Genomic DNA, 17,121 nt, shown 5'->3' on the forward strand with positions numbered 1-17,121 from the left:
ACAACACAAATGACAATGGAGTAGAGTCTGAACAAGTTCAATCTAAATATATATCTTTGTTTTCATTTTTAGTAAAATGTCTGATAACAGAGTAGATATAAAATAAAAAGTGACTAGATAGCAAAAATCCTTGAAATAATCTCTGATAAAAAACCCCCAAAACAAACAAACTGGTGGACATAAAGTCTTGATAGTAAGTTTGGTCCAGACTCACCATGTTCCCCATCCAGAGATGCCTATAGCTTGGATAACGGTCAAGACACACTGAAGGAAAAAGATGAAGAAGAAGGCCATGAAGTTGAAGGAGCTATCAGCCCTGTGAACGGCAAAGGGAAACGCAAAGTCATGATGCCGGAGAGATTCAGAGCTGCTAAATTGTCTTTGATTCTAACTTTTTATGTGAAAATCTGACGCTATGAAACGTGACACCGTCAACAAAACAAGCAGTGGAAAGACCAGAAAAGCCAGGCTACAAATTTTACATGGAAAGGAAAAAACTCCTCTGACAGAGATTATCACTCTACAGCTGTATCAATGCTGATATCAACCAAATATCTGAAAATAATCAGCAATGATTATGCAAGAAGTATTTATACATTTCGTGTTTTTTTTTTCACATTTTGTTATATTACAACTGCAAACGTCAAGATATTTTAATCTGGGTTTTTTTTTTATTTTTATGACAAACCAACACAAATTAGCAAGTAAAGTTGAACAAAGTGTAACTCACATCTGAAATTGTTTTAAAAATAAAAATCTGAAAAGTGTGATGTACATTTTATGCCAGTTGACTCAGAAACCTTTAAATGAAAATAAACCCAACAAATTATTTTCAAGAGTCAACTAATTAGAAAACACAGGTAATCTCAAAAGCTTTCAACATGTCAACATCTCACAGAGAACTGTGTATTGCACACGTGTCAAACCTGAGGCCTGTGGGCCAAATCCGGCCCGCCATAGCTTTTTACGTGGCCCTCTGGATTCTACACTAAACACCAAGTGTGCTTAAAATATTATGTTATCAATCTAATCAGTGCAGTCTTTTTCTGCTTATTGCTAAATTATATCAATCAGTCCCTCCAGTTCCTTGAGAGTTATCGTGGAAATTCACACAAAACAGATCCCTGCTCTTTTGTTGCGCTAATACATAATTGGGAGTGTATTGCATATTATTCTCAAGAATTGTCAAAAACTTTCTTACTTGTACTAAACAGCTGCCTCAGCTTTAACTGATGTCAGATTATATAATCCACAATCTGTACAACGAGTAATAAAAAGTTGCGTTTACCGTCATAAATAAGTGCAAATATTTCCAAATAAGCCACAAACACTTTGGTTTTTATAGCCAAAAATCACAAAAAGAATCACAAAATTCTGGAGGTACTGAAATGATGTTCAATAATATTATTTCATTTTAAGAATTCACTGATAGTTTAACAGTTTGGTGAGCAAGTTTTATCGGTTCATTCTGGCACAACCGGCCCTTTAAGAGCATTAATGATCTTGATTTGGCACAAAATGAACAAAAGAGTGACAAGACCAAGTGTGAAATCTGTAAGTACCAAACAAAACGCCATGCGAGGCAAAACCTAGCGCTGCACATCGCTTGAACACACCAGCTGTAGAGAAGCATGGTGGGGGCAGCATTATTCTGTGGCAATGCTTTTCTTCAACAAGCCCAGAGCACGTGGTCAGTGGCATAATAGATGTAAATATTACACAAAATCCCAGTAAAAATCACAGTGAGGTTTGTGGTTGCAATGTGACAACGTGAAAAGGTTCGGGAGCTGTGGAAACACTTGAGGCGTGCACAGAGTCCTGATTTAATCGCAGCTTTTGCTAACAACCAACATGTTTTGATAGGATTTAAGCCACTTACCTGAAAGCTTTGTAGAGCGGTCTGAACCAACATGTGTAACTGCAGGGGCTGAAGAGAAGGAGCCAGAGCAGAGAAAAACCAAAGTTTGCGGCACTTCCCCCTCCAGCCCACCAAGCAATGCATGAAATGACATTTATGCACAGTGTGGCCGAATACACTGAAGACGAGAAGGGGAAAAGGGCGGGAGGGTCGGAGAAAGAGGAAGTGAGTGATTTTGAGATTAAGGGAAAAATAACATTTTCTTTATGATAAATGTGTGCGCAAACTACTTACTCATCCAAAGCTTGTAAACTCTCTGCACCAGCTGCGTGTGAGGTGCAGGGATTTCTTCATCGATGTTTTGGTAAAAGCATGGCTTTAGTCTTAAGAACTTTGGCAAGGGAGGAAAGTTATTTACCCGCTCTAAAAGAGGAAGCAAAGATTCACAGTCATTCCTACTGCATTTTAATTTAAGAATCCAAAAGTTAGGAAAACGTTAACTTCTAGATTAATATCTTCATCGATCCATTAATAGAAATCCACTCCCTTTTTTGGGTGGGGAGTGAATTCCTATTCATGGATTAATGAAAACATAATCCATGAATACAGATTAATATTAATCCACGAATAGGAATTCATATAGGAATAAAAATTGAATTAACACATAAACACAAACCTGCCATGTTGAAATTGCCCTTCCTTCCTAAATAACAGGAAGACACAGATACAACATATGTAAATATTAATATATATTTAATAATTCTGTGAATTAGTAAATATATTCATAATTATTCCTACTATCTATTTGCATTCTATGCTGTTCAGCAACAATAATTACAACAATAACTGTAATTTCAGGTATATTTACGTCTTAAAAGGAGCTGTACATTTTATATAATTAAAAATGTGTCTAAATACAGTCAGCGAGAAACTCCTTTCTGCCCATTTCGACTTTGGTCTAACTGGTGACTAATTTTACAACCAAGCAGTAACTTATGCACTCATCTAACCCATTTAAAGTTATCTAATGTTCACGTTGCAAGGATAGCAGGAAGGAAAAAGCAGCTAACTCGCTCTGTTGGTACAGGGGTCCAACCACGATGAGCAAAGAAGAGCGTCAATTATCTGTTTATATTACATATTTGCTTTGTTTGAGCAATTGTCTGATAGCGGAAAAAGGTGAAACTCTTGCGGCCATGACGTGGATGCAAGACGTATTTAAATAAAAGCTACTTTTACCAGGTTTAGATGTTTCTCCTCACGTTTCCGTCGACAAATGCAGGGATCCTCGAAATACTCGGGATGCGCTTTTTCGACCCCAGTCAAACGCTTTGCGACTGCGCTGCACCGTGTATTATTTTGTAGTTTAATACTATTCTCTTTGTTGACATGGCCCTTTCAGGGGCGGTGAACAGAGAACTACAGTTTCCAGAATTCACGCGAGCGGTAAACGGAAAACGCGTGACTACAGCGTGATTACGTTCCTCCGTCTCCACCCAGTTCTTAAACAGCTGGAAACAATTTTAAGAAACTCTTGTAAAACTTTTGAAAATATGAACCAAACATTCTCACTTAGTTGAGCAAAACTGTGGGTTTTATAATCAGAATATTATAATTAAAATTATTATTTTATTTCTATTATCTATGTAATCCAAGTTTTATTTAAATAAATTCCATTAGAAGAATTATAATCTTAGATTAATATCACACATATCTTTATTCATCTCGCTTTCATACACGTTCTTACTTAGAAGTAAATTATCCTTTTCAATTTACTAACAAAATGTATCATTTGTCCCAAAACACACAAATCGCCGCCATATTGACTAGCATTTCTGCTAACATATTGTCATTCTCAACGTATTGGAAATGTGCTTGCCCTTGTGGTATTATGATATTGTAAGGGTTTAGAAGTACCAGGCTGTTCTGTTTAACATTAAGCAAGACATTCATTAATTAAACCACTAAAAAATAAATAATACTGGGAATTATCTTTAAGCATTTGTTGAATCTTGTTAATTTTCATGTCATTTTTAATGTTCTGTTTAATGTTTTGAAAAGGTAGCTGAAATAAAATTCCTAAATTATTGCAATTAATATTTAATTCAACTTTGGTGTAGTTTTGGTATATTTGGTATAATTTCAAAAATAAAGTAAGTTTAATTTAGGTTAGTTTGATCTTCAGATGTTAAAATTGTTCTCAAACATTATCATTGCTTGTACTATCATATAAAAGCCTCAATCTAAATTGGTTTAGCTTAATTGCACTTGTTCTGTTTCTTTTGTTCTTACATGTTTTTCACACTTTTATTAGCATTTAAAGCAAATTTTGCCACACACAGTATGGCGGACACGACGATCGTTCTTCTTCTGCAATAAAGTCAAGCTCTGTGGCCAATCACATAACTCGAAACATCAGCCGGAACGCGCTTCCTGTAAAAAAAAAAAAAAAAAGCATGTGACATGTTTTGGTTGCTGGCAAGGAGCGTTCAGTACTATGCGGATAGCGTACACATAATTTACATTTTCTGATTCACCTCTGTTGACTTTAAGATATCAGTCCTTATTATCTTAAAAAGACATCTTGAAATCCCAAAAAACTTTGAGCGTTTCCTTATCTACATGTCAAGATTTTAAAGTTTTCGAGAGAATGCTGGAGTAAGTGGGAAAAGCAGGTGCACAAATCCAACGTACCCTGGAAGAGCCAAGAATTGATTTCGACCAATCAGCGAAGCTTATTGATGGCCGGACCTGACTCCCGCCAATTCCGACTCGGGAGCGCGAGGCAAGCGGCGGGGTGAGCAGAGGGAGAACGCAGGAGATGCGGAAAGACTTTTAGTTATGCTTATGTGAAATAAATTAAGATCGTATGACGTGTAAATAAGAACTTGATATTTAATAACCAGTGGGGGGCCTTTTTGGCGTTAACGCTGCTCTTGTCGGTGTGTCAAAGTTGTTTAACTGCAAAACATTGTGAACGAAAGAGGCCCCGGGTCAGTATTTGGGATGTTGGCGGCGGAAAGTTCATCTGTGGACGGACATTTGGCAGTATCGACTCCCCACAGAAGAGGTAATACCTTGTCTTGAAAGCTTAAACACTTGAAGCATGCAAAAATGTTATCTGTTGTGCCACGAGCGAGTCACTTTTTCAAAATTGTAATTTATCAATTAAATAAAGGAACTACAGGTGTAATGTTTGCAGCTTCTGCTGCACTGTGGTAACTTTGTCAGCGTTACCAGTATCGGGTAGGCTTAAATTTATTTACTGTACTTGTATCATTTCATGAAAAACCTCTTGTTTGGGTCATAAATCTGTTGCTGCTGTCTTGAAAGCAGTTGCCCTCAACATGGTTGTTAACATGATACTAATATGATTTTTTTGAACCTTATTTGTCATGTAGGAGACATTTAAGTGCCGCCACGCTGTGCCTTTGTCTTGTCAACAGTTTCTATTGAAGATGTTTTACATTAATAGCTAGCAATGATGGCTAAGTCTGTTGTTGCGTAGCACAGTGTCTGATTAGTGTCATTAAAGTAGCATGCAAAGCTAGTCGTGTAGCATGGTTGGCAGGCTCAAAGCTAGTGCGTAAGATCAAAGCTGCTCTCTGAAGTGGGCTGTCAAAGCTCACTTCTTGTTTTTGCTTTCTCATATGTCCGTTTTACGGACTGTTACACCACAGCGCGCTGCAGATGTTCAGAGTGGGTTTTCCAAAGCTTCCAGTTGTCTGAAGGACAGTCAGACATTACCTGGCAACCCCGAGGTGCTGCTCACTCTGCAGTCTCGATCCGGTTGGGCCTCTGTAGCCCCGACTGAGACACAGGTTGGCGGGAGAGCGAGCTAAACACGGCCACTAGATCCAGCCTCATTTTGTACTCGGAGCACAGGGTTAGGTATATGAATGCAGCGTCACAGGCCTTTACGTTCAACACGCTTACATTTCTAGAAAGCGTTTTGATCATGGATGCACGTCTACTGTAAATGGACAAATGATTAAGTTGTCGGAAACTATTGTTTGGTGGCATTTGATTGAATGTGACATGTTTATCAGTTCACTCACAACTTGTGTAGTCTTAGTTTATCATGTCATCAATTGATTTTTAATCTGCTGTTTTCTTTCAGGCATGGATTGCAAATCAAGTAATGCCAACAAGAAACTTATTCAAGGTAAAAGTGACATGGGGTTGTTTGCATTTATTTATCATGCATCCTCGAACACGAAGGCCAAAATTGAAAAGCTTTTCAAAAAAAGTTGTCAAAGATAGGTATTCCATTGCAGTAATAACAACCAAGAATAATCTTACAAAAACAGTTCTGTGTAAAAGTATTTCATTCCCCCACCCATGGCTTCTGTTGCCTTTTTTATGCCAAGATGCAATGTTTTCACATCATCAAAATATTGTAATATTATACCAAGATCAATTGGGTAAATAATAGTTTAGTTTCTGAATTAATATATCTAACTGTCCTGTAAAAAAGAAAAAAGACACGCATGTTGAATCCAAAATCAGGAATCCAACTTGGTTAGGCCTTTAGGAAAAATGAAGTCATTTTGACCAAAATGATTTTAACAAAACAACACATCTTTCCTGGGTTTAAATAAATTTAGGCACCAAAAGTCACCGACACCAATCAGCTTGAAGTGTTAAAAACTCAAAAGAAAGGTTTTGGGTTTGGCCTAGTTAAAGTCCAGATCTAAATCCAATTTCCAGTCATCACAAACACTTGATTTTTATTTTTTACTTAAAATAAATAATTAATTGATCAATTTATGTATTTGCTCAGGTTATCTTGGTTTAATAATAATAAATCAGTTTGATCAGAAACATTAAAATTTACTAAAAACTTTAACTAAAAATTAAACTAACTTTGTCCTGTAAAAAATAAGACGCATGTTCATTATTTATTTATTTACATTACTGGAAAAAATTATTAGTGAAAACAGGCACTCTGCATTTCTACAAAAAAAAGGTTGCTGTAATTGATGCAAAGCTGAGCATATTCATTTAGTGACCTAACTGTAGATTAATAACAGTGAATTATTGACAATATAATTTATTTGTAACCGTCTTCTTTTTTTGCTTCTTCTTTTCTTTTCTCTTGTTTCCAGCTCGTCTCCCGTTCAAGCGCCTGAATGCCGAACCTAAAGAAAACCAGCCACCGAAGCGTCCCTGCACCCATTCCTGCCCCGGACCCGCAGACCCGGACACGCAGAACGAGAACGAGTCGTCTCCTCTCTCCGAACGCAGCGGCCCGCCTCTGGTCAACGGCCGCGGCCCACTCGATGGCTTCCTGAGGCGCAGGTGCCCCGGTTCCTCTGCGTCCTTGGACAGTAAAGCGGTCATCGATCTGACTGACGACGTCAAATCGTCCCCCGTAAAGCGCCGCGGCTCCCCTGCGCCGGCCGCTTCTCGTCCTGCAGCGAAAACCAAGCAGCAGCGCAAAGACAGAACAGAGGCTGCTGGGAAACACAAGAACGTTACTGACACTCCTGAAACACAGACTGCAGACTTCGTCTTAATTACTGACGAAGAGGCGGAAGAAGAGGAAGAAGAGGAGGAAGAGGAGGAGGAAGAAGAGGAAGATCTCACCACATTTGTCTCCCAGCTGGATACTACTACTCAGGATTCAGACAGCGAGCCAGAGGAGCAGAATGAGTTGGGAAATAAGTCGACACAGTCGCCGTCATCGGCCAGCTCCATGTCTGAGAGCTCACCAGAAAACGGCAAGACCGGGGACTCGACGCCAACCACTACACCTAAAGTACGAACCAGCATGGGAGCAGATCATCCAAGTTTTCTACTGCGTAATTGTTGCTAAAAAAAAAAAAATCTTACTCAATGGACATGTAGTTTCCCATTTTCCATATTTTTTAAGAAATGATTTTTGCATCACCAAAATGTATTTAAATGTTCATTTGCTTTCTACATTTTGAAAAATAAGTCTAAAAATAATGACCAAAAACCCTTTTTACAAAAGAGCACAGTGCCTAAATTTTCTTCTTATTCGCTTTTATTGTTCTTGCCAGAATTTATTCAGCTTTGATTTTTGTCAGTAAAACATCCCATACAATGTTCTTTTTCTCCCGTTGAAGGACCCAAAGACCCCCACCACCCCTAAGATACCAGCAGAGGAGAAGAAGATCAAGAGGCGCTCATTAAAGGTAGACTTCGTAAAGTTCAGCTCCTGCTGCAAGGCGGTTTGGCATTTCAAGTAAACAGGTTTCACATGTAGCCTGAAAGTCTGAAAGAAGTACGTTAATTTTTTGTCTTTGATGTTTTCCAGGTCTGGATAAATATGGAAAAACTTTAGCTTTTCTAGACTTTATCGCCTATTTTCCACTCCCTACAAAGTAAACGCCCGCATTTATAAAATTAATTTAGTCAAATAGGCTGGTGAGTAAGAATACGGTGGCCATGCTGACTTAAAGCTGATGTTGAACAACTTCAGTAAAACATTTAATTGCAATCATATTGCCAAAAATTTAAATGCATAAAATAAAATGTCACATCCTAGCAAATATTTAATCCGTGCACCCTACTGCACACACTAATGCATTGGAGATTGTATGCAATTCTGTATATTTTACAGTATTTGCTAAGACATTTTGATTTATCTATCAAAAGTGACAATAGATGCAATATATTTTTTGTTGGTGGTCAGAATGACATTTTTGCTTATTGACTTGTTGAAAGTTATTTTGCTTGCTGTAGAATACAATTATTATTTTATTTTTTTTGGTCATGTTCTGCAACCAGAAGGTCTTGGAGTTTGATCTATGATCGGGTTACAACACCGGTTATAAAATTTCGGTTTTGAAATGAAAACCTTAAAGATTTTTAGGAAAACATGGCTAATGTATAAAAACAGCTGATGTATATATTTTTTAAATGTATTTAAACATAAGTATTTCAAAACAACTATTATTTTAAATAAAATTATAAAAAATTGGCTTGTTTTAGGTAAATCAAAATGCTTTTTCAGACCAAAATATTAACAATAAGCTTAATCTGTGATGTCATAGGAATAAAATTAAACAACATATAATAGACTGGAGGAAAAACAGCAGCAGCAGATGTGTCCTTTGTTTATAATTGGAGGTTTTTCAGGATGATGCTTCATCATTGTTTAAAAAAAAAAATTATTTATTGGAAATGTATGTTTGTAGATGGTAAAAATAAGTTGAGAAATCTGGAAAAGTTGGTGATTTTAAAGAGGAAGCAATTTTAGAAACTCTGCTTTAAGATTTTCTACAAATGTTCCTCCAGTTAAGACTCAACTCTTAGTTTCAGTGTCTTTTTCACCCCCTGAATTAATCCTTAGGTTAACTGATTATGTCTGATTGCAGAGTTTACAGGAGCAAGAAGAGCGGTTACGGCTGCGGCAGGAGAAGGAACGGCAGAAGGAAGAAGCCAAAGCTGCAAAGGAAAAGAAGAAAGAAGAGGCTCGCAAGCTCAAAGAGGAGAAAGAAAGGGAAAAACGGGAGAAGAAGGAAAAGGAGGAGCGGGAAAAACGAGAAAAAAAGGAGAAGGAAGAGAAGGAAAAGGCGGAGAAGCTAAAGGCAAAAGAGGAGCTGCGGAAGTCTAAGCTAGAGTAAGTATAAAGACACGTTAGGGTTGTTGTTTTGTTGTTGTTTTTCACCAATTTCATGTTATTTATCTTCCTCAGGGCAAAGCTGGAGGAGAAACGGAAGAAGGAAGAGGAAAAGCGAATGAAGGAAGAGGAGAAACGCTTGAAAGAAGAGAAAGATGTAGGTCTTTGTAGAAGCTAATATTTTGTGAATGTGATGAAGTTGGTTAATATTTAATGTTTTGACTGTTTTCTTTCTGGTTCCAGCGCCTAAAAGCTGAGAAAGCAGAAATTACTCGGTTTCTACAGAAACCCAAAATCCAGCAGGCCCCAAAGGTCAGTAGGTCACCTTTATTAAGGTTTAGAGACTCATCATCATCATCCTCTTGGACTCTGAAGATGCTTTCTGTCCCTCTCGTCTCCTCAGACTCTGGCAGCTGCGTGTGGGAAGTTCGCTCCGTTTGAAATTAAAGAGAACATGTCTCTGGCGCCTCTGTGTCGCGTTCAGTGTGACGACTCGGTTCTGGAGGAGCTGGACCAGTGTTTGCTAAAGCCTGCCGAAAAACTGAACGCACTGAAAGACTGGATCGGACAAAAACCCAGATGGTCGGGACGCACTGAACTCAGACAGGCGGACACGCTCGGGTGAGAACAGAGACGCTCGGTGACCTGGTCCAGAAAACAATGAGGGCGGATTCACCGATTTACATCCCGAGGGTTTGATTTGTAGCTTAAGAATCAGACGCTCTGACGGAGTAGATACCAGGACTTTGTGGTTATAGGACCTTTTCTTGTTAAAGTTCCCTCCGTTGAGACACTTTTCGTCTTTATTTTTTAGTGTCATCGTTGCTCCGTCTCTTGCTCTGCTGACTAAATAATCTGCTGCTTTTTCAAATAAGCTCACGTAACCAAAGCTCATACTGCACAGAACTGATGAAGTAAAAAGAAGTGAATCACTAGATTATTTGTTTGAACACTAGACTGTATAGACAAAACCTCAACTATTGCAAAATATTAAATGAAGCACTTATTGTTGATCAAGTAAAAAAATATTTGAGACTCCATAAGAAATACAAACAAGCAAATTTAAGTTATGAGTGTGATCCTTAGCCCTTCATTTAAATTATAATAATGGAATGTTTCTATCAGGATTTGAGTTCACATCTAATTTATTTAGGAATCAACATTCTCTACTCATGAAACGTGATTAAAATGAGCAGAAGTGACACAGTGAACCGCGTAAAACCTCTACATGAGCGGAGCCGACAAAGTGAATTCATTTATGAAGAGTTTAAAGTTTTCATGAGAAAACGGCATCTGACATCACTGAGGGCATGCAGGGCCATAAAAGAAAGATGATCGTTTCTGTCTCTGTGTGCGTGTGCACGCGTGTGTTTTATCTTTAGCTGCTTATCACGCTTCTCCTGCTGTGATTCGAATCTAAACTTTACGAGTCGTCCAAGCCCCGTTTACGTCTGTGAACTATGTACATATTATAAAGCGTTTCTAAAAAGACTTATTTGATCTGGAACGTCTAATCTTCCAAGTTTGATTTGGAGAAAATCTACTGTTGTTCCTAAAAATAAAAAAAATAAGTTTATGAAATTAAAAATGATACATTTGCAAAAGTATTTGACTTCCAAAATGCTGATATTGAGTTATTACAGACCATTAGCACAGCTGATAAAATTATCATTGTCCACTGCTGGTTTACAGGAGATGCTTGAAAAAAATGATTCAATTTTATATTTTTTAATTGCTGTCCTGATCTGCTGACCAAACACATTTCGCTCAACATTTTGTTTTCCCTGCATGTGTCAGATGTCTTCTGCTGCAGCACACCTGATTCAGTTTGAAGGTTAATTAATAAGTTTCTGCTGGAGTTGAAGTAATTCAATAATTAGAATCAGGTGTGTTAACATTAGCCTCGTATCCCTGCGGTCTTTTCGATAAATATTTCTCTAAGAGAAACGATAAGTTCTGCTGATTTTCCCCGGTGCTCAGCTGGTGATGCGTACACGCAAGGAGAAAATATAATTGTACATTATAATTTAGTACTTTTAATCTCGTATTCCTCTTTTCAGAAGATGATTATTTTTATTTTTCAAATCCAGATTTTAATGCTTTATTGAGTGTGAAGTTGAGGGAATTGTGGTTTTCTGCTGATGGGAAGGCTGTTTTTAAGATGGACAGATTTTAAGTCAGAAGTTTTTATTAGATTCTCTTGGTGAAACGTTTTAATAGAATCTGCACAACCTGAAGAAGAAACGCGGATTGTAGTTTATTTGGCTTCAGAACAACGTCTCCAACCTGACAACACTTTGGCAATTTAATGATCCAACTTTATTTAAAGAAAAGTTAGATTTAAACTAGGATTAGGAAAAAAAAACAAAAAAACACGTTTGACTGTTCAGAGTGAAAGATGTTTGGGAATCGATTTTCTCTTCTGGGTTTTGGTTAACCAGCGTTTTCTCCTCGCTCTGCTCCTTCAGGGACTGCATAGTGTTGGACCCGTCCAAACCGGACGACACACCGGACCGCAGACGCTACGGACCGATGAAGCTGCTGCAGTTCCACGAGAACTACCGTCCAGCGTACTGGGGCACCTGGAGGAAGAAGAGCTCACACATCTCTGCCCGCTGCCCCCTCAGGCAGGACAAGGTGAAACTGGTTTCCAGAAACAATTAGTTATTTGAATTCAACAAGCAGTCGTGGCTGCGTAGATGACGGCTGTTTTCTTCCACCGCAGGATTTATTGGACTACGAGGTGGACAGTGACGAAGAATGGGAGGAAGAGGAACCTGGAGAGTCTTTGTCTCATAGTGAAGGGGTAAGTGGACAGGAGTGGCTTTTGTTGTTCCACATTTTGTTTTAAAAGTTCAATCACAATTTATTTATTTATTACATGACCATCCTGTGAATGGAGCTTATGTAAAATGCCTAAATAAATGATTTCCAGTTGTTTCTGTTCAGATGTATCTGTGGTTAAGGCTTTAGCGTGTTTTAATCTTTTTCCACCGCACATCATTCAAAGTTTTCTCTCAGATGTAAATTGTGTGTTTCATACATCATTAGTGTTTCAATTAACACTTGTATTCTGAGTAACTACCGATCGCAGCATACAGATATATTTTAGAGAGTTTCACGCGGGGAAAATGTTTGTTTTTTTTCAAGTAACTTCACAACTGCTTAACTGATTGACAGGAGGAGGAAGAGGAAGGCGGGGAGGATGACGACGATGACGACGGCTTTTTCGTTCCTCATGGCTACCTCTCAGATGATGAAGGTGCTCTGGAGGAGGAGGTATGATTAAATCTTTTGTTTATTTTAAGTGGAAGTGGGGAGTTTGTCAGTGATTTAGTTTAATGGAGTCAACTAGTCTTTTTGTCAAATACGTTCCCGTTTATGTTTTAATTCAAAGACGAGTAACGCATTAAATAGGAAATGAAAAACGTTGTAGAAACCTGACATTTTCTAAGTGTGTCTTTAAGTCACTGGTAAAAAAAATAACTAAAAACGTACATCTTCGCAGGACGGCGGCGACCTGGAGAAGCAAAAACTGCGTCAGACACTGAAAGCCAGAGAGTGGGACGAGCTGATGTCCAGCAAGAAGAAGATGAAGGTGCTGGAGGCCGTGGTCAGAGGCTGCGTGTGGGACGAAGACGGAGGAGGTCAGGAGGCCTTCCAGCCTTACGCCGTGTGTCTGATCGACCCTTTGCCCACTGTGGACAACAGCCCCACGCCTGCAGAGCTGCTGCAGAAGGGGCAGAGAGAGGAGCAGCGTAAGTTTAAAACGCATTTTCCTTTCGAAGTGACATCGGCCACAAACGTGACGTTCAAACGTGTTTGATTTCTTTCCTCGTTCAGCTCAAACCTTTTCAAGACAATTATTGTGAAGAAAATAATGACTTTGTTCAAATGGCCTGAGTTTATAGACCTTTAGCTGCATAACTGGACGTTGTAATTGGAGTGAAATCATCAATAAAAGCCAACAAGGAAGCTGCAGCATTTCTCCCTTAATAAAACCAATAATGGCTTAAAGATTTTATTTTTTTTGCAAAAAATATTCAATTTGATTCCACCAGACAACTTCCAGTCTTGAGGCAGAAATCATGCATTTAGCGTTTGATGCCCCAAATAATTATTTATTGTTGCAATTAGTTTTGTTGTATTGATCAATCGTTAGTTATTTATCTAATGTTTCTCGTGCTGATGGCTCAGCTGAATTGGCCAAAAGTCTTAAAAATACCACTGAGAAATTTAAATCTATATTACCGTATTTTTCGCACTATAAGGCGCACCTGAAAACCTTCAATTTCCTCAAAAGCCGGCAGTACGTCTTATAATCCGGTGCACCTTATATATGGACCAATACTGAGCCACAATAGGTCTAGCAACTACGGTAAGCAGCCGCCGACTTCATTTTCCCCTGTAGAAGAAGAAGCGCGCGGTGCATGCTGGGATAGGTGTCAGAACGCTGGTTTGTTAATAAAGATTGATAATACATTTAAAGCCAGGGGGGCGGAGGGGCGGGGGAAGAGAGACAGAGACTGCAGCGGCAGCGTGTCGGTTGGTCTGTGTTACCCAGAATGCAGTTGGGCACAATATGCCAACACCAACACCGTCAGTGAAACAATGACTGGAGCAGACTACTATATAAAGTACTGGGGGATCACTTCTTTACAAATGTGGATATGTAATAATAGAGTACAGAACAAATTGGCAAGTGTCTATTCTATGCGCCTTATATATGAAAAAAGTTTTAAAATGGGCCATTCATTGAAGGTGCGCCTTATAATCCGGTGCGCCTTATAGTGCGGAAAATACGGTAATATTTTTACACTAATTTACTCTTCTATCAAATAGTTACTTAGGACAGATATGCCTCCAATAAGCTGAGATGTAAACCCGTCTTATGCAAACACGGCTCCTCGTAATAATAATTATTAGCCACCAAATTTTTTTTTTTTTATCTATTAAGCATATTTCACAAACATTTTACATTGTTGCATTGACCGCTTGGTGACTGTTATAAGTCAGGGGATTATTTGGTGAACTGTTCTTTAAGTGTTTTTGTGAAACTTTAACTGCCTTCTCATAAGCATCCTAACATTCAGGTGAATCCTCTCTCAGTTCTAGGTCAGCTGCTCCCCCTGCTGCACGGAAACCCCAACAGCGTCAAAGTCATCATCTCCGAGTTCCAGGAGTTTTGTCGTCAGCAGAGCTCTTCCTCTTCCTCCTCGTCGTCACCATCTAAGCTGCCCAGTCCTCAGGGCCCTCTAGAAAACGTCCCGTCCAGGTGAAGAGCAGCGTTGAACTGAATTTTAAACATCGGCACTTTACCAGTAGTCGTTCTGTTGACGTTTCCGTCTTTCTTCTCTCTCAGGTTACATCTGAGGCGCCTCATCAAGAGCAACGCCGTCTACGAGAAGCGCTCCTCCTTCAAGCGCTTCTGCTGGTACGTGCACGCCGAGGTCCTGGCCCGCTTCGGCCAGGACGCTCTCCCAGTGCCCTGCAAGTGGACCTACCTCACCTCCGGAGCCCGAGACGAGTCCCGCGAAGAGCCCCCGGCGGCCACGGGCTCCCAGGGAAACTCCCCGACCACGCCCCAAGCTGCCTCCACCGCCCAGTCGGCCTCCAGCAAGAGGAAGAGCGCCGGCAGCATGTCCATCACCAAGTTCATGAAGAGATGCAACGATCCTGAGCAGGCACGCCTCCGAAAAGCGAAAAGTTCCCACCGCACGTTCTTACTTCCCCCTGATGGGAAAACAATCTGTTAATGTGGCTTCATTGTTCTCTCTCAGGCCGAAGCGGCGGAGACGGACGGTTTCCAGGCCGACACTGAGGATGACTATGACGAAGATTGTGTCATTATCTCCACACAGAGCGGTGAGTTACCTGAGAGGAGCAGGAATATGTTTTGGTTGTTTTGAAAATCAGGATTTTTCCACCAATGGACTCCTTGGGTGTCCCAAGGCGGCCATCTTGTTTGACATGCGTATTTTATAGCTTCTATTTATATACATTTTGAATTCAGGTCAACTCTATGACACAATATTAGTCAAGCTATGATTTTTGTTTTTTTTTAATTACGAGAACAGTCGAAATAAAAATAATAAAGTATTCCTTTAATGAGAACTCCCAACACAAAAATAATAATTTTAAATCAGGAATGTTGTGAAGTTATTTTTGGTTTAAGTTTACAGATAAAACTGTATAATTTGATGCTGATTTTAAAACTGTTGTCAGTAGCCAGACTTTTTCAACGTTTGAGCAAACAACCACAGATTCTGAAGCTTTTTTTCTCATTAAGTCAATTTTCACCATTTTGAGACATTTTCTGGTAATATTGCATCTCTATTCTATTATTATGACCACATTCTTTGCAATTAAACAAAAAGTCTCAGTCTGTCTCGCAGCGAATGGAAGGGATGACAAAAAATAGCCACTTTTTGAAAAATATTTGTAATTTCTCTTTAAGAAAAAAAAAATAGGGAAAAAAGAAATCAATTAAAACTAGATCTGGTTTGAAAAAAAAAAAAAGATTTTGTCACCCTGACCTAGTAGGAACACTTGTGAGCGCTTCAGTTTTAAACCAGATATGCTTTCCAGTTACACCAAACATGATCTGACTTTGCAGCTCCCAAGAAAGAGAAGCCCTCCGGCGAAGAAGACTGTTCAATGGAAGTCGACGCGTCTGAAGCCGCCGCGCTCTCCTCAGCCTGAGCCAATCACAGGCCGCTCTTCCTCTTTAGCTCTCCCTTCATGACTCGTTATTCTGCATCCAAAGGAGACTCGAGTGATCGAGCCGTGTGACTCGTCAAAGCCAGCAGAATCCAGGCTGGGTGCTTTTGAAGTTCGCCTCAGCCGTTTCCCAACAAGGTGTCGCAGATGTTTAGAGTAAAAGTTGAGGATTGTGAAAAGAATCAAAGCAACTTATCAGAGTCTTATTACTAATGCTTGGGCCGAGATGGAACAAGGGCAGAAATAAACATTATACGAAGCGTTAAGAACACAAATAATCACGGTTTTTGAAACCACAAACTTGTTTTGTTTGTTTTTTTCTTTTTGGTCCAATTGTACATAGTTTATCAGAAGTTAGTGCTGGAAAACGAGGCTCCGAGTTCATCTGTACATTGTGATCTTACTGGTTTCATTCATGCTGCCTTCATTGGAAGGGTAGAGAGGTCTGTATGTGTACAGTTAGTTACAGTGTTGGTGTTTTATAAATATATGTATTTTCTGTATTTTCTCAAGAATACTTGAACAGGATAAATTCATTAAACATAAATAAAATTACTGCACCTTTTATATACATCTTTTCCTATTATGTACCAATTTTCTTTTGTTGTTGAATTCACTAAATAAGTTCTGTGTAAAATTTTAAATCACAGCATGTAGCTTTCATAAACAATGCTTTATTTCATATATTTGTTAAAACTGTTAACATGTCCTGATGCTAAGACAGGTAATCTGTGTGGGGCAAAAAGTAAGGTCATAATGCAATTTGCAAAATTACAGCTCCCTCAGAGAGAAGTGTCTTGGCGCCGTCAATCATGCTCGGCTGCTCACAACCTTCCTTTTGCCCCTTTCTACACTACGCACTCAATGATCTCAAATTGCATTATTGAAGGCCTACACACTTTTGGATGTGTTTGTTGGCCAACACACTTGAATTAATAGGATTAACAGGCTC

The 17,121-nt window shown here is 39.1% G+C and overlaps 2 protein-coding genes across 3 annotated transcripts in view; one reads left to right on the plus strand and one right to left on the minus strand.

The window, feature by feature from the left end:
* Positions 1 to 3,281, minus strand: part of scamp4 (secretory carrier membrane protein 4) — a 22,582-nt gene extending 19,301 nt beyond the window's left edge. Inside the window, exons 1-5 of one of the 2 annotated variants that reach the window (XM_008407273.3) lie at positions 3,098 to 3,281; positions 2,535 to 2,561; positions 2,153 to 2,281; positions 1,880 to 2,036; positions 215 to 316 (exon numbers count right to left, since the gene is read on the minus strand). In XM_008407273.3, coding sequence (XP_008405495.1) covers positions 215 to 316; positions 1,880 to 2,036; positions 2,153 to 2,281; positions 2,535 to 2,541 — 395 coding nt within the window. In that variant the 5' untranslated portion in view covers positions 2,542 to 2,561; positions 3,098 to 3,281. The remainder of the gene's footprint in view (positions 1 to 214; positions 317 to 1,879; positions 2,037 to 2,152; positions 2,282 to 2,534; positions 2,562 to 3,097) is intronic. The other variant, XM_008407272.3, reaches the window with a different exon arrangement.
* A 1,075-nt stretch (positions 3,282 to 4,356) lies between these two features.
* Positions 4,357 to 16,740, plus strand: chaf1a (chromatin assembly factor 1, subunit A (p150)). The gene is made up of 16 exons (XM_008407276.3): positions 4,357 to 4,928; positions 5,979 to 6,023; positions 6,967 to 7,619; positions 7,951 to 8,019; positions 9,205 to 9,449; positions 9,525 to 9,606; positions 9,693 to 9,761; positions 9,853 to 10,070; positions 11,918 to 12,086; positions 12,175 to 12,255; positions 12,630 to 12,728; positions 12,958 to 13,207; positions 14,559 to 14,724; positions 14,812 to 15,133; positions 15,230 to 15,314; positions 16,066 to 16,740. The coding sequence occupies exons 1-16, from the start codon at positions 4,865 to 4,867 to the stop codon at positions 16,149 to 16,151; spliced, it is 2,703 nt and encodes a 900-aa protein (XP_008405498.2). The 5' UTR covers positions 4,357 to 4,864; the 3' UTR covers positions 16,152 to 16,740.
* Positions 16,741 to 17,121: the final 381 nt, after the last annotated feature.

The sequence above is a fragment of the Poecilia reticulata genome, chromosome 4 (genome assembly GCF_904066995.2).
Source record: "Poecilia reticulata chromosome 4, P_reticulata-male-v2, whole genome shotgun sequence".
Classification (NCBI taxonomy): domain Eukaryota; kingdom Metazoa; phylum Chordata; class Actinopteri; order Cyprinodontiformes; family Poeciliidae; genus Poecilia; species Poecilia reticulata.